Raw genomic sequence first — 19,768 nt, 5'->3', positions numbered from 1 at the left:
GTGTAGGGCAGCTGTATATCATCCATATGAACCAAAGCTTTTACCTAAAGATTTTGAAGCGAGCTTCATGAGACAGATGGTTATGAAAATCGAAACCTTTTGGTTGGTATTTTTAGCGCATCATTGTTAGCCTGTAAAAACCTCTGTAACGTGATCAGTTCCTCACGCAGTACAACAATGATATATGACTTGGACAGGAAGATGTAACTTATCACAATCATTCAAAATATTCTCAGGAGACAGGCCGTCCATATGTTTTTGTAACCTGTATTTTTTGTTCTTGTAACAGATGGCTGAGTCAGCAGTATCTTAGTCAGCAAAACTGGCTGTAATGGAGAGATGCCGGAAATGATACTACATGCTATTATATATTACATACTATTCTCTATGAAATACAGGTAAACATACAAAACCACAGATACAACAAGTTGCAGCTATTTTTAATATCCTTATCCATTTCTGATCTATATGTTTATTCTGCAGGATTCCATACCCTCGGACATATTCTGAAAACGTGGCATTTTGGCATCCTCCTGGGAACATTTGAAGAGGACATCGGCTCTTTAATAAAACATTCCAGAGCTCATCCAAAGGAGGTAATTGGATAAAGTCACTATCACTCCGATTACAGCAGCTATGTAGGCAATGCTGGACACAGCATACAAAAATAAGCTCACCGTTTCCATGTCTCACCAGTATTATGGTAAGTAAGTAAGATTTTGTGGTCGTAAAACATAAAGCTGAAGAGCACATAAGCAAGGGGTTATGTCTGAAGAGGATATTCTCACTTAAAAGGGTCGATAACCTTAGAAATGGCCATGTCAAATGAGGTACAGTTCATCATGGACTGCACTGATGACCCGTGCACTCTTGAGAACATGAGAATGTTACGATTATAAAACAAGAGTGACAGGGAGGGCTTGGGTTTCATTTGAGGACCACGAGTTTCAGATTTGTGCCTGGGTTTTTTAGCGTTCCTCTACCAGAGAGCTTAGGTACAAAACGCTTCAGACAGATAACATCACAGACACACATGTGACAAAACCAAAACTCAGAACCAGCACATAGCATTTACCTTTTGGTATCCAACTAGAAGAAACTTCTGGTCTGGCCATGACCATGGTGTCACAGCCCGTTAACATGTTTGCTATAGCTATCGTCAGAGCACCACAGAACAGAAAATCCTGCAGTACAAAGATTCTGAGACAAAATAAGGTAGAGATCAACAGTATTCTTGAGGCATTTCTGACCTCAGTCAAAGTACAAGTTGATCATCATTTTTCACACTGATTTGTCAAAGGATAAGATATGTAGTCTTCAATCGTAATGGAGCTTTATGAAGCTCCCTGGAATCCTCTCTTGTAACTCTTACAATTCAATCAACAATTCTCTCATTGTTTTCATTAGGGTTTCATAAATACGAGCCACACATCACCGAATAGAACAAAGCAAGTGCTCAACCTCTAAAAACTCTGCCGTGTGTTTTTGGCTGTACTGTATGAATTTTGCATAAGAGACACTGGGCTTGGCATACGTTCTCTCGCAGCCAGAGAATGCAGGTCTATTTCTGTATGCTGTCCATTAGGATCCAGCCAAGCTACAGAGCTTGCCCCAGCCTACTGCTTGGCTGCCAAACTGAGCAGGTGCAGAAAACACATGATAAATAGTGACGGTGAAGCACATCACGGTCTTTGGAGCATACATGCTTATTGTATACATTCATTTGACTCTTAAGTACTTGTGATTTAAATCTCTGTCATTTCAGGTATGTGTTGTTCATGTGTTCTTATGGCACAAAATATTTTAATTTACTATTGATGATCTTTAACAGTGAAATGAGAGAGAGGCAGAAATAAACTGTTCTCTTGGTGTATCTTTTTGTTTGTTCGTTTGTTTTTTGCCTATCACTGGTCTCCTGTTCAGCATCCATCAAAACAACAGCCTCACCGAAACAGACAGTGGAGGGAATGACAGGGAGTCCTAGAACAGCTCCCTCATATGCTCACTCTGCCCTCAGCAGTGGAGCCTCTGAGCTCAGCACAAAAATGACCAAATTCCTGCCCCAAAAGACCTGCCCCAAAAGACCTGCCCCGATGGAAAGCAATACAGAGCACCGCCTTAAGATCTTGGCCTTCTCTTTCTGTACTGGGCAGGTATTTCTCCATGGACAAAGGAAATACCAATGCATCAACAGAAAACCACTCATAGCACATTGCTCTGTAACTCTGACATTAACACCTACATTATGGTTTATTTGCTACATGTGAAGTAGAGAGCTCCATAACGAACAAATGACAAAACAGGATGGACAGCACAAACTCAGCACAGATGATATTAACTCATGTATACAAAACCTGACTCTCACAATTTTTCTGTGTGTGAAATAACAGCTGTAAATTTACACTGAATTGTCACTATCCAGTGTGTTGAGATTACACTGACCCCACATGTGCGCTGTGTGATGTTAAGGATGTGAGAGGACCCTCTTGAGAATATATGGAAATTAAATTGGCAGTTGCATACAGAGGGGTCAAAAGTTTAAAAGAGCTGAACTGTGATCATATTACATTCCACTGAAACACATGTTTCCAGTGATTTTAATTGGTGCTTAATTCACAGTGAGGTATTCTCATTCTATTCCATACATCAAGCAATTGTTTCCATTTTTATGGTCCAATTCCAATTAATCCTATTGATTTATGTGCTATCCAGCAAAATATCAGCCCCATAAATCAGCATACAGAGCACAAGCATTCAAACACACACACACACACGCGCGCGCGCGCACACAGTGCGATGGGGGTGGGGGATGTGTGCTGTGTAGTTCTATATTCCTTTGAGAGTACACAGTGTCCCAGGGGTGAAGATCGTGGGGTGCAGTTATTTGAGCCTCTCCAGCATTAGCCTTGACTTCAAAAATATCCACTCATCACATGAAATCAATAATGCCATTTAGATGTGACGGAGTAAGCGTTAGTGAACTTAGTCCCTCTAAGGATTAACGCACCACTTGGCAAATGCAAACTGATACAGACTACCTTACCTGGAAATCGAGGAAAACCCCTCTCAATGACACAGCTGCATACACACCCTCACTGAAGCCGAACCCAGAACAATCACACCGCTTTAAACGTGATAGCCAACAGCAAGAAAACAAGCAAACTAAACAATCTATATTTAAATTTTTAAACTGTATGTTTGTGTGTGTTGTGTGTGAGTCTATGTATGTGCGTCATGTTGAGTTTTGTACTGGTATTATCATCTTGTGTCCTCTTCTACATAATTTTCAGAGTCATGTATTCATTTATCACGAGAATTTCTAACGTTATCCTATATATCACACACACATATCAAGATTGAACAAACTCTTGGCTGTAAATCCTCTCAACATAACATAGACAATACTGCCACCAAGCGTCCTAAAAAAACAACGAAATCTCCAAAGCCCCAAGACAAGCATGCGTACACGCACACTCGCACGGGACACTCGCTCAACTTCAAGCTTATTACATGAGCCTCCGCCTCCTGGAGTATATCTGCGCGCATTGGAATAGGGGAGAACGGACACCTCGCCAACCCTTCACTAAAGAGAACAAACGGAGTATCTTCATATTTCTGGTTCATATTTCACGGGAAGTGTTTGTTTTACAAAATAAGTTTGGTCTTAAGACACTGTACTCGACTTTTACTGAATCGTAACGGATGAGTCAAATCATCTTGGAAAAGCCATATTTCACCGCGCAGTCCAGAAACTAAAGTAGAGCGGACGTCTCAAATTATTCTAAAGGTATTTGTGGTTTTCTGGAATTTAATAATTCTTATCAACTCGCCATGGATGTTCCTCAGGGATTACTAAATCGGACGCTGACGGCGGCAGAACCTCCGTTCGAGAGCGTCCGCGGATGCTGTAACTTCTCCTCTGCAGCTGCATCCGTGATTACAAACGATGGCTTCGGGGCATCTTTGCAAGACGAGCGGGAACAATTCATAATGCGAGTTGTCCAGATAGCTGTGCTGTGCGTCCTGTCTCTCACTGTCATTTTCGGAATCTTCTTTCTTGGTTGCAATCTGCTGATCAAGTCGGAAAGTATGATAAATCTACTTGTGGAGGACAGGAGACCATCCAAGGAAGCTGAAATGATCATGATTGCATCTTGAGGTCAATGAACAAAATGGCTCGTGATTATGGGTTTATATGTTTTCATTAATTTAGACCTTTAAATGAAATGAAGCGGTCTGTGAAAAACTGTTGTTGAAAGCTCCTGTAAATTATTGTTCAGAGTAAAAGTTGCTATTTCTTTCCTCAGCTTGTATCACCTGCTGCTTGCGTTAATTTGGAATCTCCGAGTAGTTTGTTCTGCCGCTGTTTTAAAGACCAGTAAAAAGATACAGTTGAAAAGACGTTCATATTGACCTTGAAGAAACACAGCCGTTCTGTTATGACATCACTTACGGTGAGGTTAGTTCCTAAATGAGAAGTACCATGTCACTGTTCGAGTTTAAAATGTAACAAAATAGTTGCAGCTTTCTATGAAAACTGAGCTAAAAGAGAATAATTAGGGAAATATTCAAGTAGGTAATAGTCTGAGTAAAACGCATGATTTGTAAGGTTCTTCGTGCGACATGCACCTGCAATTCAACTTTTTTTCACGTGTTAGGCCTATATGTGATATATGTGAGTGTAAATCAGTTAACTTGATGTATCCTGTGTGTTCATATACTTTGAAAATACATCTCAGGACAAATGTACCAAGTTTCTGTGGTAAACAAAGACAAACAAAACCATATGTATCACATTTCACAAACAATGTTCTGAAGACTGCACTGAGCATTTGTCTAAAGCCAAAAACTTTAAACCTAACCAAAAAGATGTCCAGCTAGATAAGTTAGTCAGGAAGGACAAGTTGCCACAATTCTGCCACAACAAGTACATATTTCTGGTCTGCTTTCTTTAATCTCTCTCAAAAGACAATTAATGTTGCATTGTTTTTTTATTTGCTTTTTTTGTTGGCTTCTTAACTGAAAAGAACTTTACTGCCATTTGAGAATTCCAATATGTCTGTCACTAATTTGATTCAGAACATGACTTATACGCTGATAACTTTGTCTTTAATGTATTGCGGTGCTGTGTCTAATTAGCACTTTTTCAGCAACTGCAACAACTGTTAGAAAATTACAAATGACTTGACAGAACTGTGTATGTGAACATCAAATGGCTTCTCAAAAGGCTGTCTTTGAATGCTCAAGATGAAAAATAAACACAAAATGCCCGAACTGCTCTTTAATGACTGAGGGACTTTTACATTCCATGTGTGGCACTGGCTTGGACAGTGAAGAGTAGATGGATTTCCTACACTGCAATTTGTCATGGACTAAAATGGATTTTGAATGGAAAATGTCCATTCACAATCCACTTCTCAGAATGCACTGATCTGGAACTCATGTTTAAAGCTCAAGTATGGTGTTTGAGTCCTAAGAATGACAGTTTGGTGGTCTTACTTCATGTCAGAGAGTGAATTTTGGCAGTCACCACTCAAATTAATGTGTTTTTAAAAAAGCTTGGCAATGCATCAGGGTTGAGGATATAGAGTGCACTGTTTCACAATATACTGGTATACATGTGACAACTTAAAAACGTGACAACAAGCCAGGCTCTAATCAGGTGGTGCTTAAAGCAGATGGTTAAGTATATATGTAATGGAGGGTGAGGAGGGACTCTAATCCAAATTAGAGATTAGAATAGCATGCTACAATATTGACCCAAATCCTAGCCCACCCAGACCCCCTCCACACACACACATACACACACACACACATACACACACATACACACACATACACACACACACACACACATAAAACTGAAAGCACATGTAACCAACAGTGACCCAGTCAGGGCTCTCTGTGTGGCTGCTTTTATTGCCTCTTAGCTCTCTACCCATATGTTACATGCCTCACAACACACGGCAGTACTGCTGCCACTTGGTTTATAGCATCATAGCAACTTTATCCACACGAATCTGAGGGTTGCTTTCAGCAAAGAGACTCTGAGAAAAACAAAACAAAATGAAATGAAATGAAACAAAACAAAACAATATCATAATGGAAGATAGCAGAGGAGAATCCATAGTTAGACTCCAGCACGAGAAGCTGCATTGTCCCATGGATGGGTGTTAAAATGATTTAAGCGCTGATAATTTTTTTTTTTTAATTCTTTAACTCTTTTCTTTTGCTGAGAGGTGGAATAGAGGAAAAGGTCATTCCCGGTGGTGGAGGCTGTCAGGGAAAAGCATACTCCTGAGGAGTGCTGTGACATTAGGAAGTGACAGAAGCTCAGAAAAGGCTATAGAACAGGGGAAATGTCAGCATGCCTTTAAAGAACACGCATGCCCTTTCTACTGGAAATGTTATTATGACAATGAAAGAGAAAAGAAATGCAGAATGTGACCACCTGAAGACAGTTACATAACTAGAATGTCTGTTTCATGCACTCTCAGTAGACCATATCTCTTCAACTGGAAGTTGAAGTTATGGAATCAGCTCGGCCCAACTTGGTGCACCGACCCAAGCGTCCGCCTGCACAGTGTGCCTCTGGGTGGGGAATCAGTCAGCCAATCAACCAGTCATATCCAACTAGACAGGTACATTTAAGTCAAATCTTATGTCTTATATTTGATCTCATGTAGTTTTACATATTTCATAGTATTACTTTACGATGTCTTCCAGGAATTTGTTTCATGTGGGTCATGATGATGATGATGATGATGATGATGACGATGATTTCCGTGAGCATTATCCTAAAAGGCTCTTTGTTATGACTCATATGTCTTGAAGTTTTCCCTAGGGTCCCACCACTGCATGCACACCTCCTGTAGCCTATTTCACATAGTTAGAATGATTTGCCTTATGAAAGCTCCAGACATCTCAATGTTACACCACGAAAAAGAGTCAAATAAAATAAACTACATTTCACTAGTTATTTCCACCATTCATACCAATATTTTACAGCTGTCTCATTCCTTCTGGCAGCTGGTTCGTTTTTTTTCACTGTTTACAGAGGCAGAAAGCAGCCGCAAATAATCAGCAATTTGAGAATTGTTGACAGCTTCCAGGTCACTTCAGTTTACAGTGCATCTCAGCTGTGCATGGGGACACACACAACACCCCACAGTACCACAGCACAGGGAGAGTGAGAGAGAGAGAGAGAGAGAGAGAGAGGGCTTCCAGCTCTCTACTGTCTGTAATCCCTACTTATTCATACCACATCTACTTGCATAAAAAATCCTACAAGTAATGATTATACAAAATGAAGACACTGTTGTTTAGCCTGAAGGGATCTGACCTGAATGGGTTGTTGGTGTCTAAGTCTGTGACTCCAGAAACATATTACAATGACTATGCCAGTTTCCTGGACCTCTGCAGCCTACTGTACAGTATTTATCTGGCTGGAAACTACCAAGGTCCACATTTAGTTCTTCAGTGATAAGTCTGCACTACAGTGAGAAGCCAACCTTGATCCCCTACCTGCTAAACTTTACATAGAGCTTTTTTCAGTCCTTGGCCCAACAATGCTTAACCTGCTAAATATGTCACTTACATTTTGAGTTATACCCTCTGCTTTTAAAATGGCCGTGATCAGGCCTTTACTCAAAAAAACCTAACCTTGACCCTGAAGCCTTAAATAATTATAGACCAATCACTAATCTCCCATTTCTTTCACAAACATTGAAAAAAATGTAGCTGCTCAGCTTATAGTCCATATGTCCTCTAACAGTCTGTTTGAAATGTTTCAGTCCGGTTTCAGGTGTTTTTATTCTAATGAAACCGTGCTTACGAGAGTAACTAATGAGCTTTTATTATCCATGGATGCTGGTGCTACTTGATCTTAGTGCAGCATTTGACACGGTCGATCACACCATATTGTTAAATCGCCTTGAAAATCAAATTGGCATTCGTGGCCTGCCACTGTCTTAGTTTAAATCTTATCTCTCAGAGAGAAAGCAGTGTGTCCACTATAGTAATGTGACTTCTGAATACTGTGAACTTAACTATGGTGTTCCTCAGGCGTCGGTCCTTGGCCCTCTTCTGTTCTCTATTTACATGCTCCCTTTGGGTGACATTATCCGTAGACATTATTTTTAACATTAACTTCCATTGTTATGCTGACAATACTCAGATTTTCTTACCTATCCAGCACAATGACCACTCTGAATTGGTTAACCTTGAAGTGTGTCTTTGTGCTATTAAGGGTTGGATGTCTTCAAATTTCCTGACGTTTAACGCAGGCAAGAATGAAATGCTGGTCACTGGTCCCCCTATGCATAAGTGTCTTTTTAGTGATCTTACCCTAAATTTTGACAACTGCATCATCTCTCAAAACTCTATGGCTAAAAAACTTGGTGTGATTTTTGACTCTAGTCTCTGGCTAGTCACTCATATCAAAAACACAACCAAAACTGCCTTTTATCACCTCAGTAAAATTGCTAAAATTAAGCCCTTTCTAAGTATGGCTGATGCAGGAACCATTGTTCACACATTCATCGCGTCTCACCTCGCTTACTGCAATGTTCTGTACTCTGGTCTGCCTGCCTCTATTACCAAAAGTCTTCAGGTGGTCCATAATGCTGCTGCCAGAATCCTGACCAGAACAAGGAAGTTTGATTATATTACTCCTGTCCTTGCTTCCCTTCATTGGCTCCCAATCCATGCAAGGGCAGATTTTAAGGTCCTCTTATTTACATATAAAATTCTACATGGGCTAGCGCTGGCCTACCTGTCTGACTTAATTACACCCTATAATCCCCCTCGCACCCTGGACTCTCAAGATTCTGGACTATTTGTCATACCAAGAGTTAAAAGAAGCCCACTGACTACTGAGCCTTTTTCTACCGCTCTCCCTTCCTCTAGAATAGTCTACCCACAGAGATTAGGGAGGCAAACTCTCTTCATAACTTTAAAACCAAACTGAAGACTTATCTATGTTCTCTAACTTATGGATAATATAATTTTGATTTGACTTTGTTATGGACATGTAAAGCCCTTTGAGACTATTAACAGTGATATTGGGCTCTAAATAAACTTGTATTATTATTAGAAGATGATTCTGGTAAAAACTCAGAGTCGATGAACTGCAAAGTGTGTTAAAATGACTCTGTGTCAAACTCAGTTTCTGAGCCTCCATTCTCACATGTCCAGCTGGTTACTTAATATACTTTTAGTATATAACACACTCACAAGTCACAAACATATCATCTATCACAAATACGATGACTGTAGTGAAAATCAGGTATGTTATTCAGAGATTTTGGAATGAGTTTTACATCCACATGGATCAGATGGCACCAGAGATGCCCAGACAGCAGACAGGAGGAGGAACCACATCATCCAGTCTGTCAAGTTCATCACTCACAGCCTGACTCATTCATGCTGCTAATTCTGCTGTTTGTCATCTCTGTCTGCAGGGACCTGATAGAGCTATGCCTCTTCAGTCCCCTGAAAATTCAGATCTTCATGAGGGAATTACAGCTGCCCTACCTTACCATCATGGACAGGACAGACTGTCCCTCTGCTCCAGCCGCCTGGAAGAGACAGGAAGTGACAGGCACTTTTCCCCCCCGTCCGTTCCCTTTTGTTCATTCCACCGATTCTAAAGCTGATTGACAGCAAAAGGCATTCAGAGTGAGGCTACAGTACACAGAAAAAAAAAGTGTTTCTGCAGCAGACAAAATATTGCATAACAGGACTATGATAGGAATTGACAACCTGGGCTATAGGCTGGATGCCAAATGAGTAGATGTTTCTTTTATGAAAAATTCTATTTTTTAACCTGTCAGGCTCAGGTTCTCATATAAGACTGATAATTTTGCACAAGAAGGACACAATCTAGATCACACATTACCAGTAAATCACTCAAAACATTACACATTATCTCTGTTCTACCATACAGAGCCAACTGTTAACCTTATCCCAATTAAAAATGCAAAAAGAAAGCAGAGACAAGTGTCAGAGAAAGTGACATTACTGTCAAATGTAATCAAGTGAATAGAAATGAAGATATTCCATTGCTATGTCCATACTGTTCCTTTTCCATGAGAGTAACAGCACTACATGAGTACCAGTTCGGCGTTTCTACTCCACTTTAAGCTGGGGTGTTTTTTTAAAGGTGTCAGATGTAAAAACAGGGACAGCAACTGCATGAAAAATACTCATATAAGACTGTTGAAAATGAACAGCAGTCTCTAACATCACTAAGTCAGGGACAGTATCAACAAAAAAAAAATTTCTATGAGACACGCAGTTTGCCACGTCTGAGGAGAGCATGAGAGAGGTTGATGGAAAAGTTCTTCAGGGTAAATGAATTGAAGGACAGAATACATTAGTCACTCATAAATACATAATTAGCTGCATACAAAAAGAGAAATGCCTCTCCGTCCTGCCGCTTATATGATGGTTATTCCTGCGGTGTTTCTAGGAATTACTTAATCTCTCAAAATTACTTAATCCCACTCAAAATCAGAGGGTTGAGCAATGAGAAGCTTGTTCTGCCAAGATATTAAGATCTATTTTGAGATCTGTTTTGTCAACACAAAGGACTCTGACTCCCTCATATCAGAGATGCTCACAAGTCATTTCTTGCACATTCAAGTCAAGTCTCAAGTTTTTGTGCTAAGGTTCAAGTCAAGTCTCAAGTCTTTGGTCAGAAGTCAAAGTCAAGTCTCAAGTTTCTTATGGTTGTAATGAGCGTTCTGTCATCTGCTGCATGCCATCCAGTCTGCTTAGGACACTGCATTGCTATATCTAAAGAGTTCAAAGCATATACTGCATTATCATTGCTCCCTCATCTATTAGAATACAGTATCAGCACTGACTACTTGTTTGGTGTATGATCACTTTAAACAGGCTATTGCAAATCGTTTTTCCCAGGAGACTCGCGGATTTTCAACATTCCCCATGTCCCACATATGTGAGATTAAATCTCATGAATCTCATTAAATCTCACAGATTTTCTCACTCAGTAGCACAGAATAATAAATACAAGTCCAATAGACTAACTGCTGCACAGTGTGAGTGAGAGACTGGTCTGTTTGCACTGTTTGGCTCACTACATCTGCGTAGCAGTCACAAGTCAATGATGTTTCAGTATTCAGCAGGTCAGCGCCTTCGTCACTCTCACTGATGTGAACATGGCCCTGTTTGTGAAATTCCGGCTGCACAAATGTAACGATATGCTGACAGCAGGGTACTAGACTCGTAGTCTTGCGAACCTCGCGAGTCTCCATCTCTGCGTCATATTCCTTCATTCACATATCAGTCATTGTGTCACTGAATAGGGCATGTAAAAATTATGACAGATTTGACAAAATAAAACAATCAGTGAGAGAGAGAGAGAGAGAGAGAGAGAGAGAGATAGTGAGAGAGAGAGAGAGAGAGAGAGAGAGAGAGAGAGAGAGACAGACAGAGAGAGAGAGTAGAATCTGTAGAATGTGAATTACGTGGCAGTGAGGGAGAATAACTGTTCCTGACAAACTGATGTCATGCTGCATAACGTCTTGTCTCTAATCTGGGATTTGCTTTATCATTTGTTGGTAGGTTAGTTAAAGTGAGGGATTATGGGACTGAGTAGGAGAATGTAATTCCCCCATCATTCTATGTATACACAACGAAACTGCAAACAAGTTCACTCAGCAATGTAAAGCTGTGTCAAATATGAATTTATGAATAATATAAACACCTATGAACTGTGTGTTGTCATGCAGGAGATAAATGACGGAGATTATTTTAATCTAGACGAGATTGTTTTTGGTGAGAAAGTGTTACTTTCATGTACAAAATTATAACTGTTCCCCAGCATTTCTCAGCTCCTCACTCCGTACAGTGTGACTTAGGGAATGTGGCCAGAGTCATGCACATGCAGGGGACCAGAGACAGTGTAGTGTTGCTTAAGATAATGAGACAAAGTCATCTGAACTAAACATGCACTCAAGGAAACACTAAACACTGCAGAGATTATCACACACACACACACACACACACACACAAACAAACAAACAAACACCATCATCTGCACAAATCAGTGTTGTCAGTGAGGCCAGTGGCTGGGAGCTGGTATGCTGGGCTGCCACAGCGGGTTAAATGAGACAGGAAAGACGAGGGGGCCGGGGAAGACCTGTGGCTCTGCCCTACTCCCTCACAACCAATGTATATTGACAGCCACACACAGTTCTCTCTCTCCCCCAAACACCGCTATAGTTCACATAGCTCCCCACACCCAAAACAACAACAAAACTGAAGGAACAGAATGTTCACATAATTTACGAGAATTGTGGGAGAGCATATAAGACTGTCTTTGCCAGATTAATTTAGGATTGCAGGAAAAAGGCTGTTCTTCTGCCTCAGAGCTCAGCCCTGTGGGGAACCCTGACAGGAAAGGCCGGGGGTCACTCTGTGTCACTGCGTTCTTAATGAGAAACATAGACACGTGCATAACAATTATTAATCCTTTTCAGAGGAATTCATTATAGCAGGGAGCTTAACATTTAATTATCCTTTTTAGAGGAATACATCATAGACATGTGCTTAACATTTCAGTGACAATATTTAAATCTGGGGATTTTTTTTGTTCATAGTGACTAACTGTTTGCCTGTAAATGTGTCAGAACACAACCTGAGTGCTTAATTCAAGTTCAAGTCCTACACTGCAAAACTGAAGACTACACACATTTAACAATGACCGTAATCTAGTCACAAGCCCATTAAATGAAAGAGAAACAATCAGTAGGAACGACTAAGGCACTGTCAAAAAGGCAACGATACTAAAGGCATCTCCTCATTTCCTGTATTAAAAAAAGAAGAATGGACATTACAAATCACTTTCAGATAAAAAAAAAAATCTTAATTACAGACATGTCAAAGCAAAATAAAATGCATATAAAAATGCATCTAAAATGATACCCTTGAACAGTATTTAAGACAATGTTTTAAAATTAATTCTAAGAACCAAATCTGCACCAAGCAACAAACAGCAAATAACACTTAAATTGAGGCTTCATGAGGAGCTGACTAATATGACTCCATCCAATACATTTCCCCGTGAGCTAACCTATGGATTCCAAAGCACTTCAATACATTTCCCTGTGAGCTACCCTATGGATTCCAAAGCACTTCAGTACATTTCCCTGTGAGCTAACCTATGGATTCCAAAGCACTTCTGCCAGCTAGGGCACAGATAGTGAGGCACCAAATGCACATTCTAAGAGTTAATGAATTATGTACACTTAATTTACAACCATAACTCCTTGAGTCCACTGGCAAACTTATACTTAATACTCACAAAGTTTCCATGGAAGTGTTTTTGAAGCTCGGACTCCAGGCTTTAAATGATTTTTGGTGGTAGGTCCAGGCCTGACAAAAGACAAAGAGAGGCACTCTGCTTTTGCAACATCAAAAAACAGGCATGAAGGGGGAAAAAAATCAACTTTAATGAGCAATATGTTGTAGCTCAATATTAAACTGTCTTGAGTGAATATGTCATTTCCTGTTCCATGAGCACTTGTAAAACACCTAGAAAACCCAAAACATCACTGTTTTCCTGATAACGACCAAGACAGAAATGGAGGGAAATTTGATCATATGAGACTGGCCATTCAGTTAAAGTATTGTGTGGAGTGTCCTTTGGCAAAAATCTACAATCTTCTGTGCAGGTGATGTTAACATGGGTTGTGGTAGCTCCTCTGAAACATGTCAGGCATTTAAGCCATAACACATTTGTGTTCAAGTACACCGTAGACGCTGAGTTGTCTGGGTACTTTTTAGGATTTATACATCAGAACCTTAAATGAACTCAGCTGTTGTATGGCCATAGGTACTTTTGTAAACAATGAAGTGTTTGAATCTTGAAAGTGTTGTTCTAGATGTTTTGTGCTGTTCTCACCGCTCTGCATCCCTCTAGTGTTAGAAAATGAAACTACATTTAGAACTACTCTGGAGCTGTTGAAGGACTTTGAAGAGATATTTGATCACCATCTTGTATGAGATATGGGGAAATATTAGGGTTACCTAACACTAGGGTTCCCATTAGGGTTAGGGTTAGGTTAGGGGCAAGGGTCAAGGTTAGTGTTAAGGGATTAGGGCTAACACTAACCCTAACCCTAACATATTTATGTATGAATTAGACATGGATGCTGAATTGCCTGGGCACATTTTAGGATTTGAATGCTTATACTCTGATATTGTATTTCCATACACACTGTTGTGAACAATTAAGTGTTTGACACTCTAAAGCAGGGGTGGGCAAATCCAGTCCTGGAGGGCCGGTGTCCTGCCGGTTTTTGTTTTCACCTCTTAGCTACCTGTTGATTTTCACTTTGAAAACAGATGTGCATGCTCTTCAGCCAATCAGAGACTGTATTTAGTTGGTCGACAAGAAAAACAGCAGGACCATGGCCCTCCAGGACTGGATTTGCCCACCCCTGCTCTAAAGGGTGGCACCCATATGTTTTTATACTGTTTTTATTGCTCTGCTTCCCTCTACTGTCTGAAAATTAAACTACATCTGTCTCCACAGCAGTTGGGGAAAAAAAAGGGGGAGAGAGAGAGAGAGAGAGAGAGAGAGAGAGAGAGAGAGAGAGAGAGACAGAGAGAGAGAGAGAGAGAGAGAGAGAAATTTCAGAGCCATGTTCTGTGTGATATGGGAAATTATCTTTATTGAATCATCTGAAAATACACTGTTAGTCTCATCAGATTATGGACAAGCTGAACAATGTTACATCAGCTACATTTCCAGAGGTTGAGAAATACTGCTCTGGAAAACTGATGGATATTAGACAGTCTACACCAAGCACATTTTCTCAGAATCTACATGTAACCCAAGACAAAACTGTGTTAACTTTATTGTTTCTTTGTCACATTTTTGTTCTGAAACCCACTGAGCAAACACCATGAGAATGCTGGGGTGCTTCCTTTGTTTTTGGAGATGAATAGCTGTGTCAAAAGTATGCTGTGAGTGGTAATCATTCCTACCAAACGCTTTAAGCTTTCAGCTAAATTGTGTTTTCACGTTTTTAAGACGCACTATTAGAAAAAAATAGATATGAAAGTAAAAAGGGCAACCACCGGGTCTCCAATCCTACATCAGTTCAGACAGTCCACCAGTCTTACTAAAGCCATAGAATGAAGTTATAAAGCATTTTATTAAAATGAAAGCAGAATAAATGAAATATGAATAAATGTGCCCAAATATTTGTATGTATTGTTTTAAAGTGGATATGTATATGGATAATAGCTGTAACAGAAATGGACATTAGTCAGTGATCATGTGTTTCCTCAAACTGGTCTATTGGTCAAATATGCCACAGTTTTCTGGCTGCTGCTTAGTTACAGTTTATGAACTCAGCGTTCTGTGATAACAGAGTTTTGCATGACTTAAATGACCAACTGAGAAAGATGAATAAAATAAAATAATTTAGATAGGCTGTATGTTTATATAACTTTCAGATCTCAGAATTATTTCTTCATTTTAAGCAAGTAATAGGTTTTTTTTGGCATGATGACATGTAAAAGTCTGAGGTTTCTTGTTAGAGTATCACATATCATAAGGAAATAAGAACAGTTATTTCTTTATTGCTTGGTGAGATTAAATACATTGATGATCATGCCCTAACATCAATTATAGTTTGTTTTCATTTTGGTCCTTTTGTATTTTTCTTTTTCCTGTCATACCATTTACTGGCATACTACCTGTTATCAGTGTTAATCATTACCTCAGATATGTTTAATAACTATTATGCTTACTTGTCTGTGTGTGCACAAAAGACAGGAGAGGGTTTTAGTCAGACAGAGAGAGAGAGAGAGAGAGAGAGAGAGAGAGTCGGGAAGGGGATAAAAACTATAGTTAATATGTATAATGTTTGATGTATTTTAACTGTCTTGTCCCAAACCAGCTGTGGTGGGTCCTGTCCATTCTGTATTAGATTAGACTCATGTCTGTCTGTGTTATATGTCACTATCTTCTCACAGAGCCAAATAAAAGGCCTTACAACATAACACACGTGTGAGAGGGTTAAAAAAATTCTCTGCAATAGGTCATAGCTGTATTTCGATAGTTTGATGGTGGGATTCTGTTTGTTAAAATGGTAATGTTTAACAGGCATGCACACATGACAACCTCTTTGTTTTGGATGCCTGATGCTGTTTATTAAAGTAAAAATACAGATAAGTTCAAGGTAAAGAGATAAGACTTTGGCTCCCCAGTTATAAGTAAGGTAACAAGATAAGACTTTGACTCCTCAGGTATAAGTAAGTTTGTTTCTTCCTCATACTCAGACACTGCACAATGCTGAGACGCGCACTGACCTGGATCTGCTGTGAGTACAGATGCCTCTGTTTCCTTTTGGAAATCATGGTTCAGTCGCTGCTCTTCTTTTAGTCGGTGTATGTATTTGCTTTAATGAATAATGAAACATCACTGTTAAAAATTGTTACTGTGCTCATTTCATTCGATGGTGTTGGAATGATAAAGTATTGGGACATTCTCATGTCCAGACATCAGGTGTTTGTGTTTTGAGATTACACGTGGACCTTAAGGCAGTAAAGTGTATTCAAGGCACAGACAGAAAACTTACAGCTGCTGTGTTGTTTTGTTTTTCAGTGCTGATTGTCCTGTGTCGCTTTGGTAAGGGACTGAGATGCATGTTAGCATTTTATCAACTGTCATACTGCTGAATTCAGACATGTGTTAATGATGGTAGATTTCATTTGGTGGCAAAAGTGTGAGTTTGTTTGGTTACAGGCACAGAGGGAAAGAGATATGCAGCCTGCGAGGGCCAAAATGCACATCTTTCATGTGGTAAATACCATAGTTACCATTCATATTTGCACTAAACTTAATCATAATTTTACATTGTTCCTAGTTAAGCATGCTTTTAGCATACCAAAACGTAAAGTTCTACTAATGCATCACTTCAAAAGTGCAAGTTTCATCAAAGTCCCTGTGCATGCACTTACCAGGATGGGGGGTAATCAAAGTCACTGATGCAAATTATGGGCGTACGGACACGCATACCTGCAGCAGCGGAAGGCCAAGTCAACAGATCTCACATGTTCACTGCTTCCAATCAAAATCTCTCTCCATCATGTCGTACAGGTAAAAATCCTCACCGTGAGGTTTTCTCATCATTATCTTTTTTTATTTCAGTTTTCAATTTTCCCCTTTCTCAAACAGGTGTGATGGAAAGGAGAGCTGCGTGGTTCATGTGTCAAATTCCGTTTTCTCCGACCCTTGTTATGGGACATATAAATACCTGGATGTGTCATACTTATGTCTCCCATATCGTATGTATCTGCTCAAGGCCACTGCTATAGTACACACATAGTACACATCTGCTCAGTGTCACTGCTATAGCACACACATAGTACACATCTGCTCAGTGTCACTGCTATAGCACACACATAGTACACATCTGCTCAGTGTCACTGCTACAGCACACACATAGTACACATCTGCTCAGTGTCACTGCTATAACACACACATAGTACACATCTGCTCAGTGTGACTGCTACAGCACACACATAGTACACATCTGCTCAATGTCACTGCTACAGCACACACATAGTACACATCTGCTCAATGTCACTGCTACAGCACACACATAGTACACATCTGCTCAATGTCACTGCTACAGCACACACATAGTACACATCTGCTCAATGTCACTGCTACAGCACACGCATAGTACACATCTGCTCAATGTTGCCATTATTTTCTGTAAGTCTGAATGCAGAGAAAGGTAATGCCTAAACTCTGTGATTTAGTGTGTAATTAGGTGATTACGTTTCACTCTGTCTGTGTAATATTCAGTCAGTGTACTGATCTTTGTGTAGTTGAGTCTAACATGAAAATGTCTGAATTTGGCCTCTGTCAGGGACACATGACTGTGTATTTGTGTGCTATGAATACGAATTACTGTGCTTTAACAAAAAACTCTCACATCTTACCAGGCAGAAGCATCACATGTGAACGGGCAACAAGTACCATAAACTGTGGTATGGACTTGCTTTCTTTTTTTTCTCTCTTTGGTCGAGACAGTTCTATAACAAATGAATCCACATGTGCATAGCATGTAGGAATACCCTCCCTCGCTGTTCCTTTCATAAACAGAGAGATCAGCCGCATGAGCACGACAACACGGCATAACATTGTGGCCCTGTCATCAGTTAGCTGAAAATTACACAGAGACGCAAACCATGCTCTTCGTAAATTACACACAGACACACACCATGCTCTTCGTAAATTACACACAGACACACACCATGCTCTTCATAAATTACACACAGACACACACCATGCTCTTCGTAAATTACACACAGGCACATACCATGCTCTTCGTAAATTACACACAGATGCACACTGTGCTCCTCGTAAATTACACACAGACACACACCATGCTCTTCGTAAATTACACACAGACACACACCATGCTCTTTGTAAATTACACACAGGCACATACCATGCTCTTCGTAAATTATACACAGGCTGCTCTTCGTAAATTACACACAGACACACACCATGCTCTTCGTAAATTACACACAGACACACAACATGCTTTTCGTAAATTACACACAGACACACACCATGCTCTTTGTAAATTACACACAGACACACACCATGCTCTTTGTAAATTACACACAGACACACACCATGCTCTTCGTAAATTACACACAGGCACATACCATGCTCTTTGTCATGACAGCGCCAAACCATAATTCAGTGCCAGGGGATACTGTGGAGAAACAACGTACAGCAGAGCTAAAGTCAGCAAATAGAGTATTACCTTCCCTAATAGAGTTTTCCTTGTGAAGTAGTTTCATCTTCATATTTATCACTCAGTAACACATCCGATACAGCTTACCCACTGTTATCATACTTATCATACGCTTTCTTTTTCTTTTGGACACAGGCAATGGTGTGATATTTGTTCATCATGCCAACTATGGACGCAGGGACCTATCAATATGCCCAGGCAGACGAAAAGCTTACTGTTACAATCCAAAGACTCAAAGCTTACGGTCAATGTATGCTTTTTCAAATCATCCCCCACACTTCACATCACTCTCAGACAATAATTGTGTGCTTTATTCAGGTACAGTTTTTCTTAAACAGTTTTAACTCTCTTAAGGTGCAATGGGAAGACCTCATGTGTAGTGAGTGCTTTAAACTCTCTTTTCTCTGATCCCTGTGGTGGAGTTTACAAATATTTGGAGGTCACGTACAGTTGTGCAACTGCATGTGAGTATCTGGCTTTGCCAACTCAGAACAGCACTTCCTGAATACACTCTTCCATACTGTAAGAAGAACAGCGCTTCCTGAATACACTCTTCCATACTGTAAGAGTGAGTATCTTGCCAACTCAGAACTTCCTCTACATCACTTCAGAACCTCTACATATCAGTCTCAGCTCAGACGTAAGAGTGTATTCATGAAGCGCTGTTCTTCTTACAGTATGGAAGAGTGTATTCATGAGGCGCTGTTCTTCTTACAGCATGGAAGAGTGTATTCATGAAGCGCTGTTTGTCTTACAGTATGCTGTTTTTCTGTTTACAGGAAGAGTGGAGAGGAGAGGAGAGGAGAGGAGAGGAGAGGAGAGGAGAGGAGAGGAGAGGAGAGGAGAGGAGAGGAGCAGGCCTACTTCACATTCAGTTTGATCATGTGTCTGGGGCATATAAATGTATATATGTAAGAAAAATAAGAAACAAAATGGTAATATGTGTGCAC

General features: G+C 40.1%; 2 protein-coding genes across 2 annotated transcripts; both read left to right on the top strand.

The window, feature by feature from the left end:
* The first annotated feature begins 3,831 nt into the window (after window positions 1-3,831).
* Window positions 3,832-4,158, top strand: rprm3 (reprimo, TP53 dependent G2 arrest mediator homolog 3). The gene has a single exon (XM_030769892.1). It carries the CDS (start codon window positions 3,832-3,834, stop codon window positions 4,156-4,158), a length of 327 nt encoding a protein of 108 aa, XP_030625752.1.
* A 2,557-nt stretch (window positions 4,159-6,715) lies between these two features.
* LOC115806806 (L-rhamnose-binding lectin CSL1) lies at window positions 6,716-19,323 on the top strand. The gene is made up of 7 exons (XM_030767665.1): window positions 6,716-6,785; window positions 16,787-16,843; window positions 17,005-17,140; window positions 17,219-17,328; window positions 17,995-18,039; window positions 18,954-19,068; window positions 19,173-19,323. The coding sequence occupies exons 1-7, from the start codon at window positions 6,716-6,718 to the stop codon at window positions 19,321-19,323; spliced, it is 684 nt and encodes a 227-aa protein (XP_030623525.1).
* Window positions 19,324-19,768: the final 445 nt, after the last annotated feature.

This window comes from Chanos chanos, chromosome 3 (genome assembly GCF_902362185.1).
Source record: "Chanos chanos chromosome 3, fChaCha1.1, whole genome shotgun sequence".
Taxonomy (NCBI): Eukaryota; Metazoa; Chordata; class Actinopteri; order Gonorynchiformes; family Chanidae; genus Chanos; species Chanos chanos.
The sequence above is the reverse complement of the archived record's forward strand: the minus strand, read 5'-3'. Positions and strand labels throughout refer to the sequence as shown.

What these genes read in the sequence shown, in the direction of transcription:
- rprm3 (XM_030769892.1), top strand. Translation starts at nt 3,832, where the DNA reads ATGGATGTTCCTCAGGGATTACTAAATCGGACGCTGACGGCGGCAGAA.
- LOC115806806 (XM_030767665.1), top strand. Translation starts at nt 6,716, where the DNA reads ATGTCTTCCAGGAATTTGTTTCATGTGGGTCATGATGATGATGATGAT. An exon ending in AAATGCACATCTTTCATGTG is followed by an intron (nt 16,844 to 17,004) that starts GTAAATACCATA and finishes TGCACTTACCAG; the next exon opens with GATGGGGGGTAATCAAAGTC. An exon ending in CTCTCCATCATGTCGTACAG is followed by an intron (nt 17,141 to 17,218) that starts GTAAAAATCCTC and finishes TTTCTCAAACAG; the next exon opens with GTGTGATGGAAAGGAGAGCT.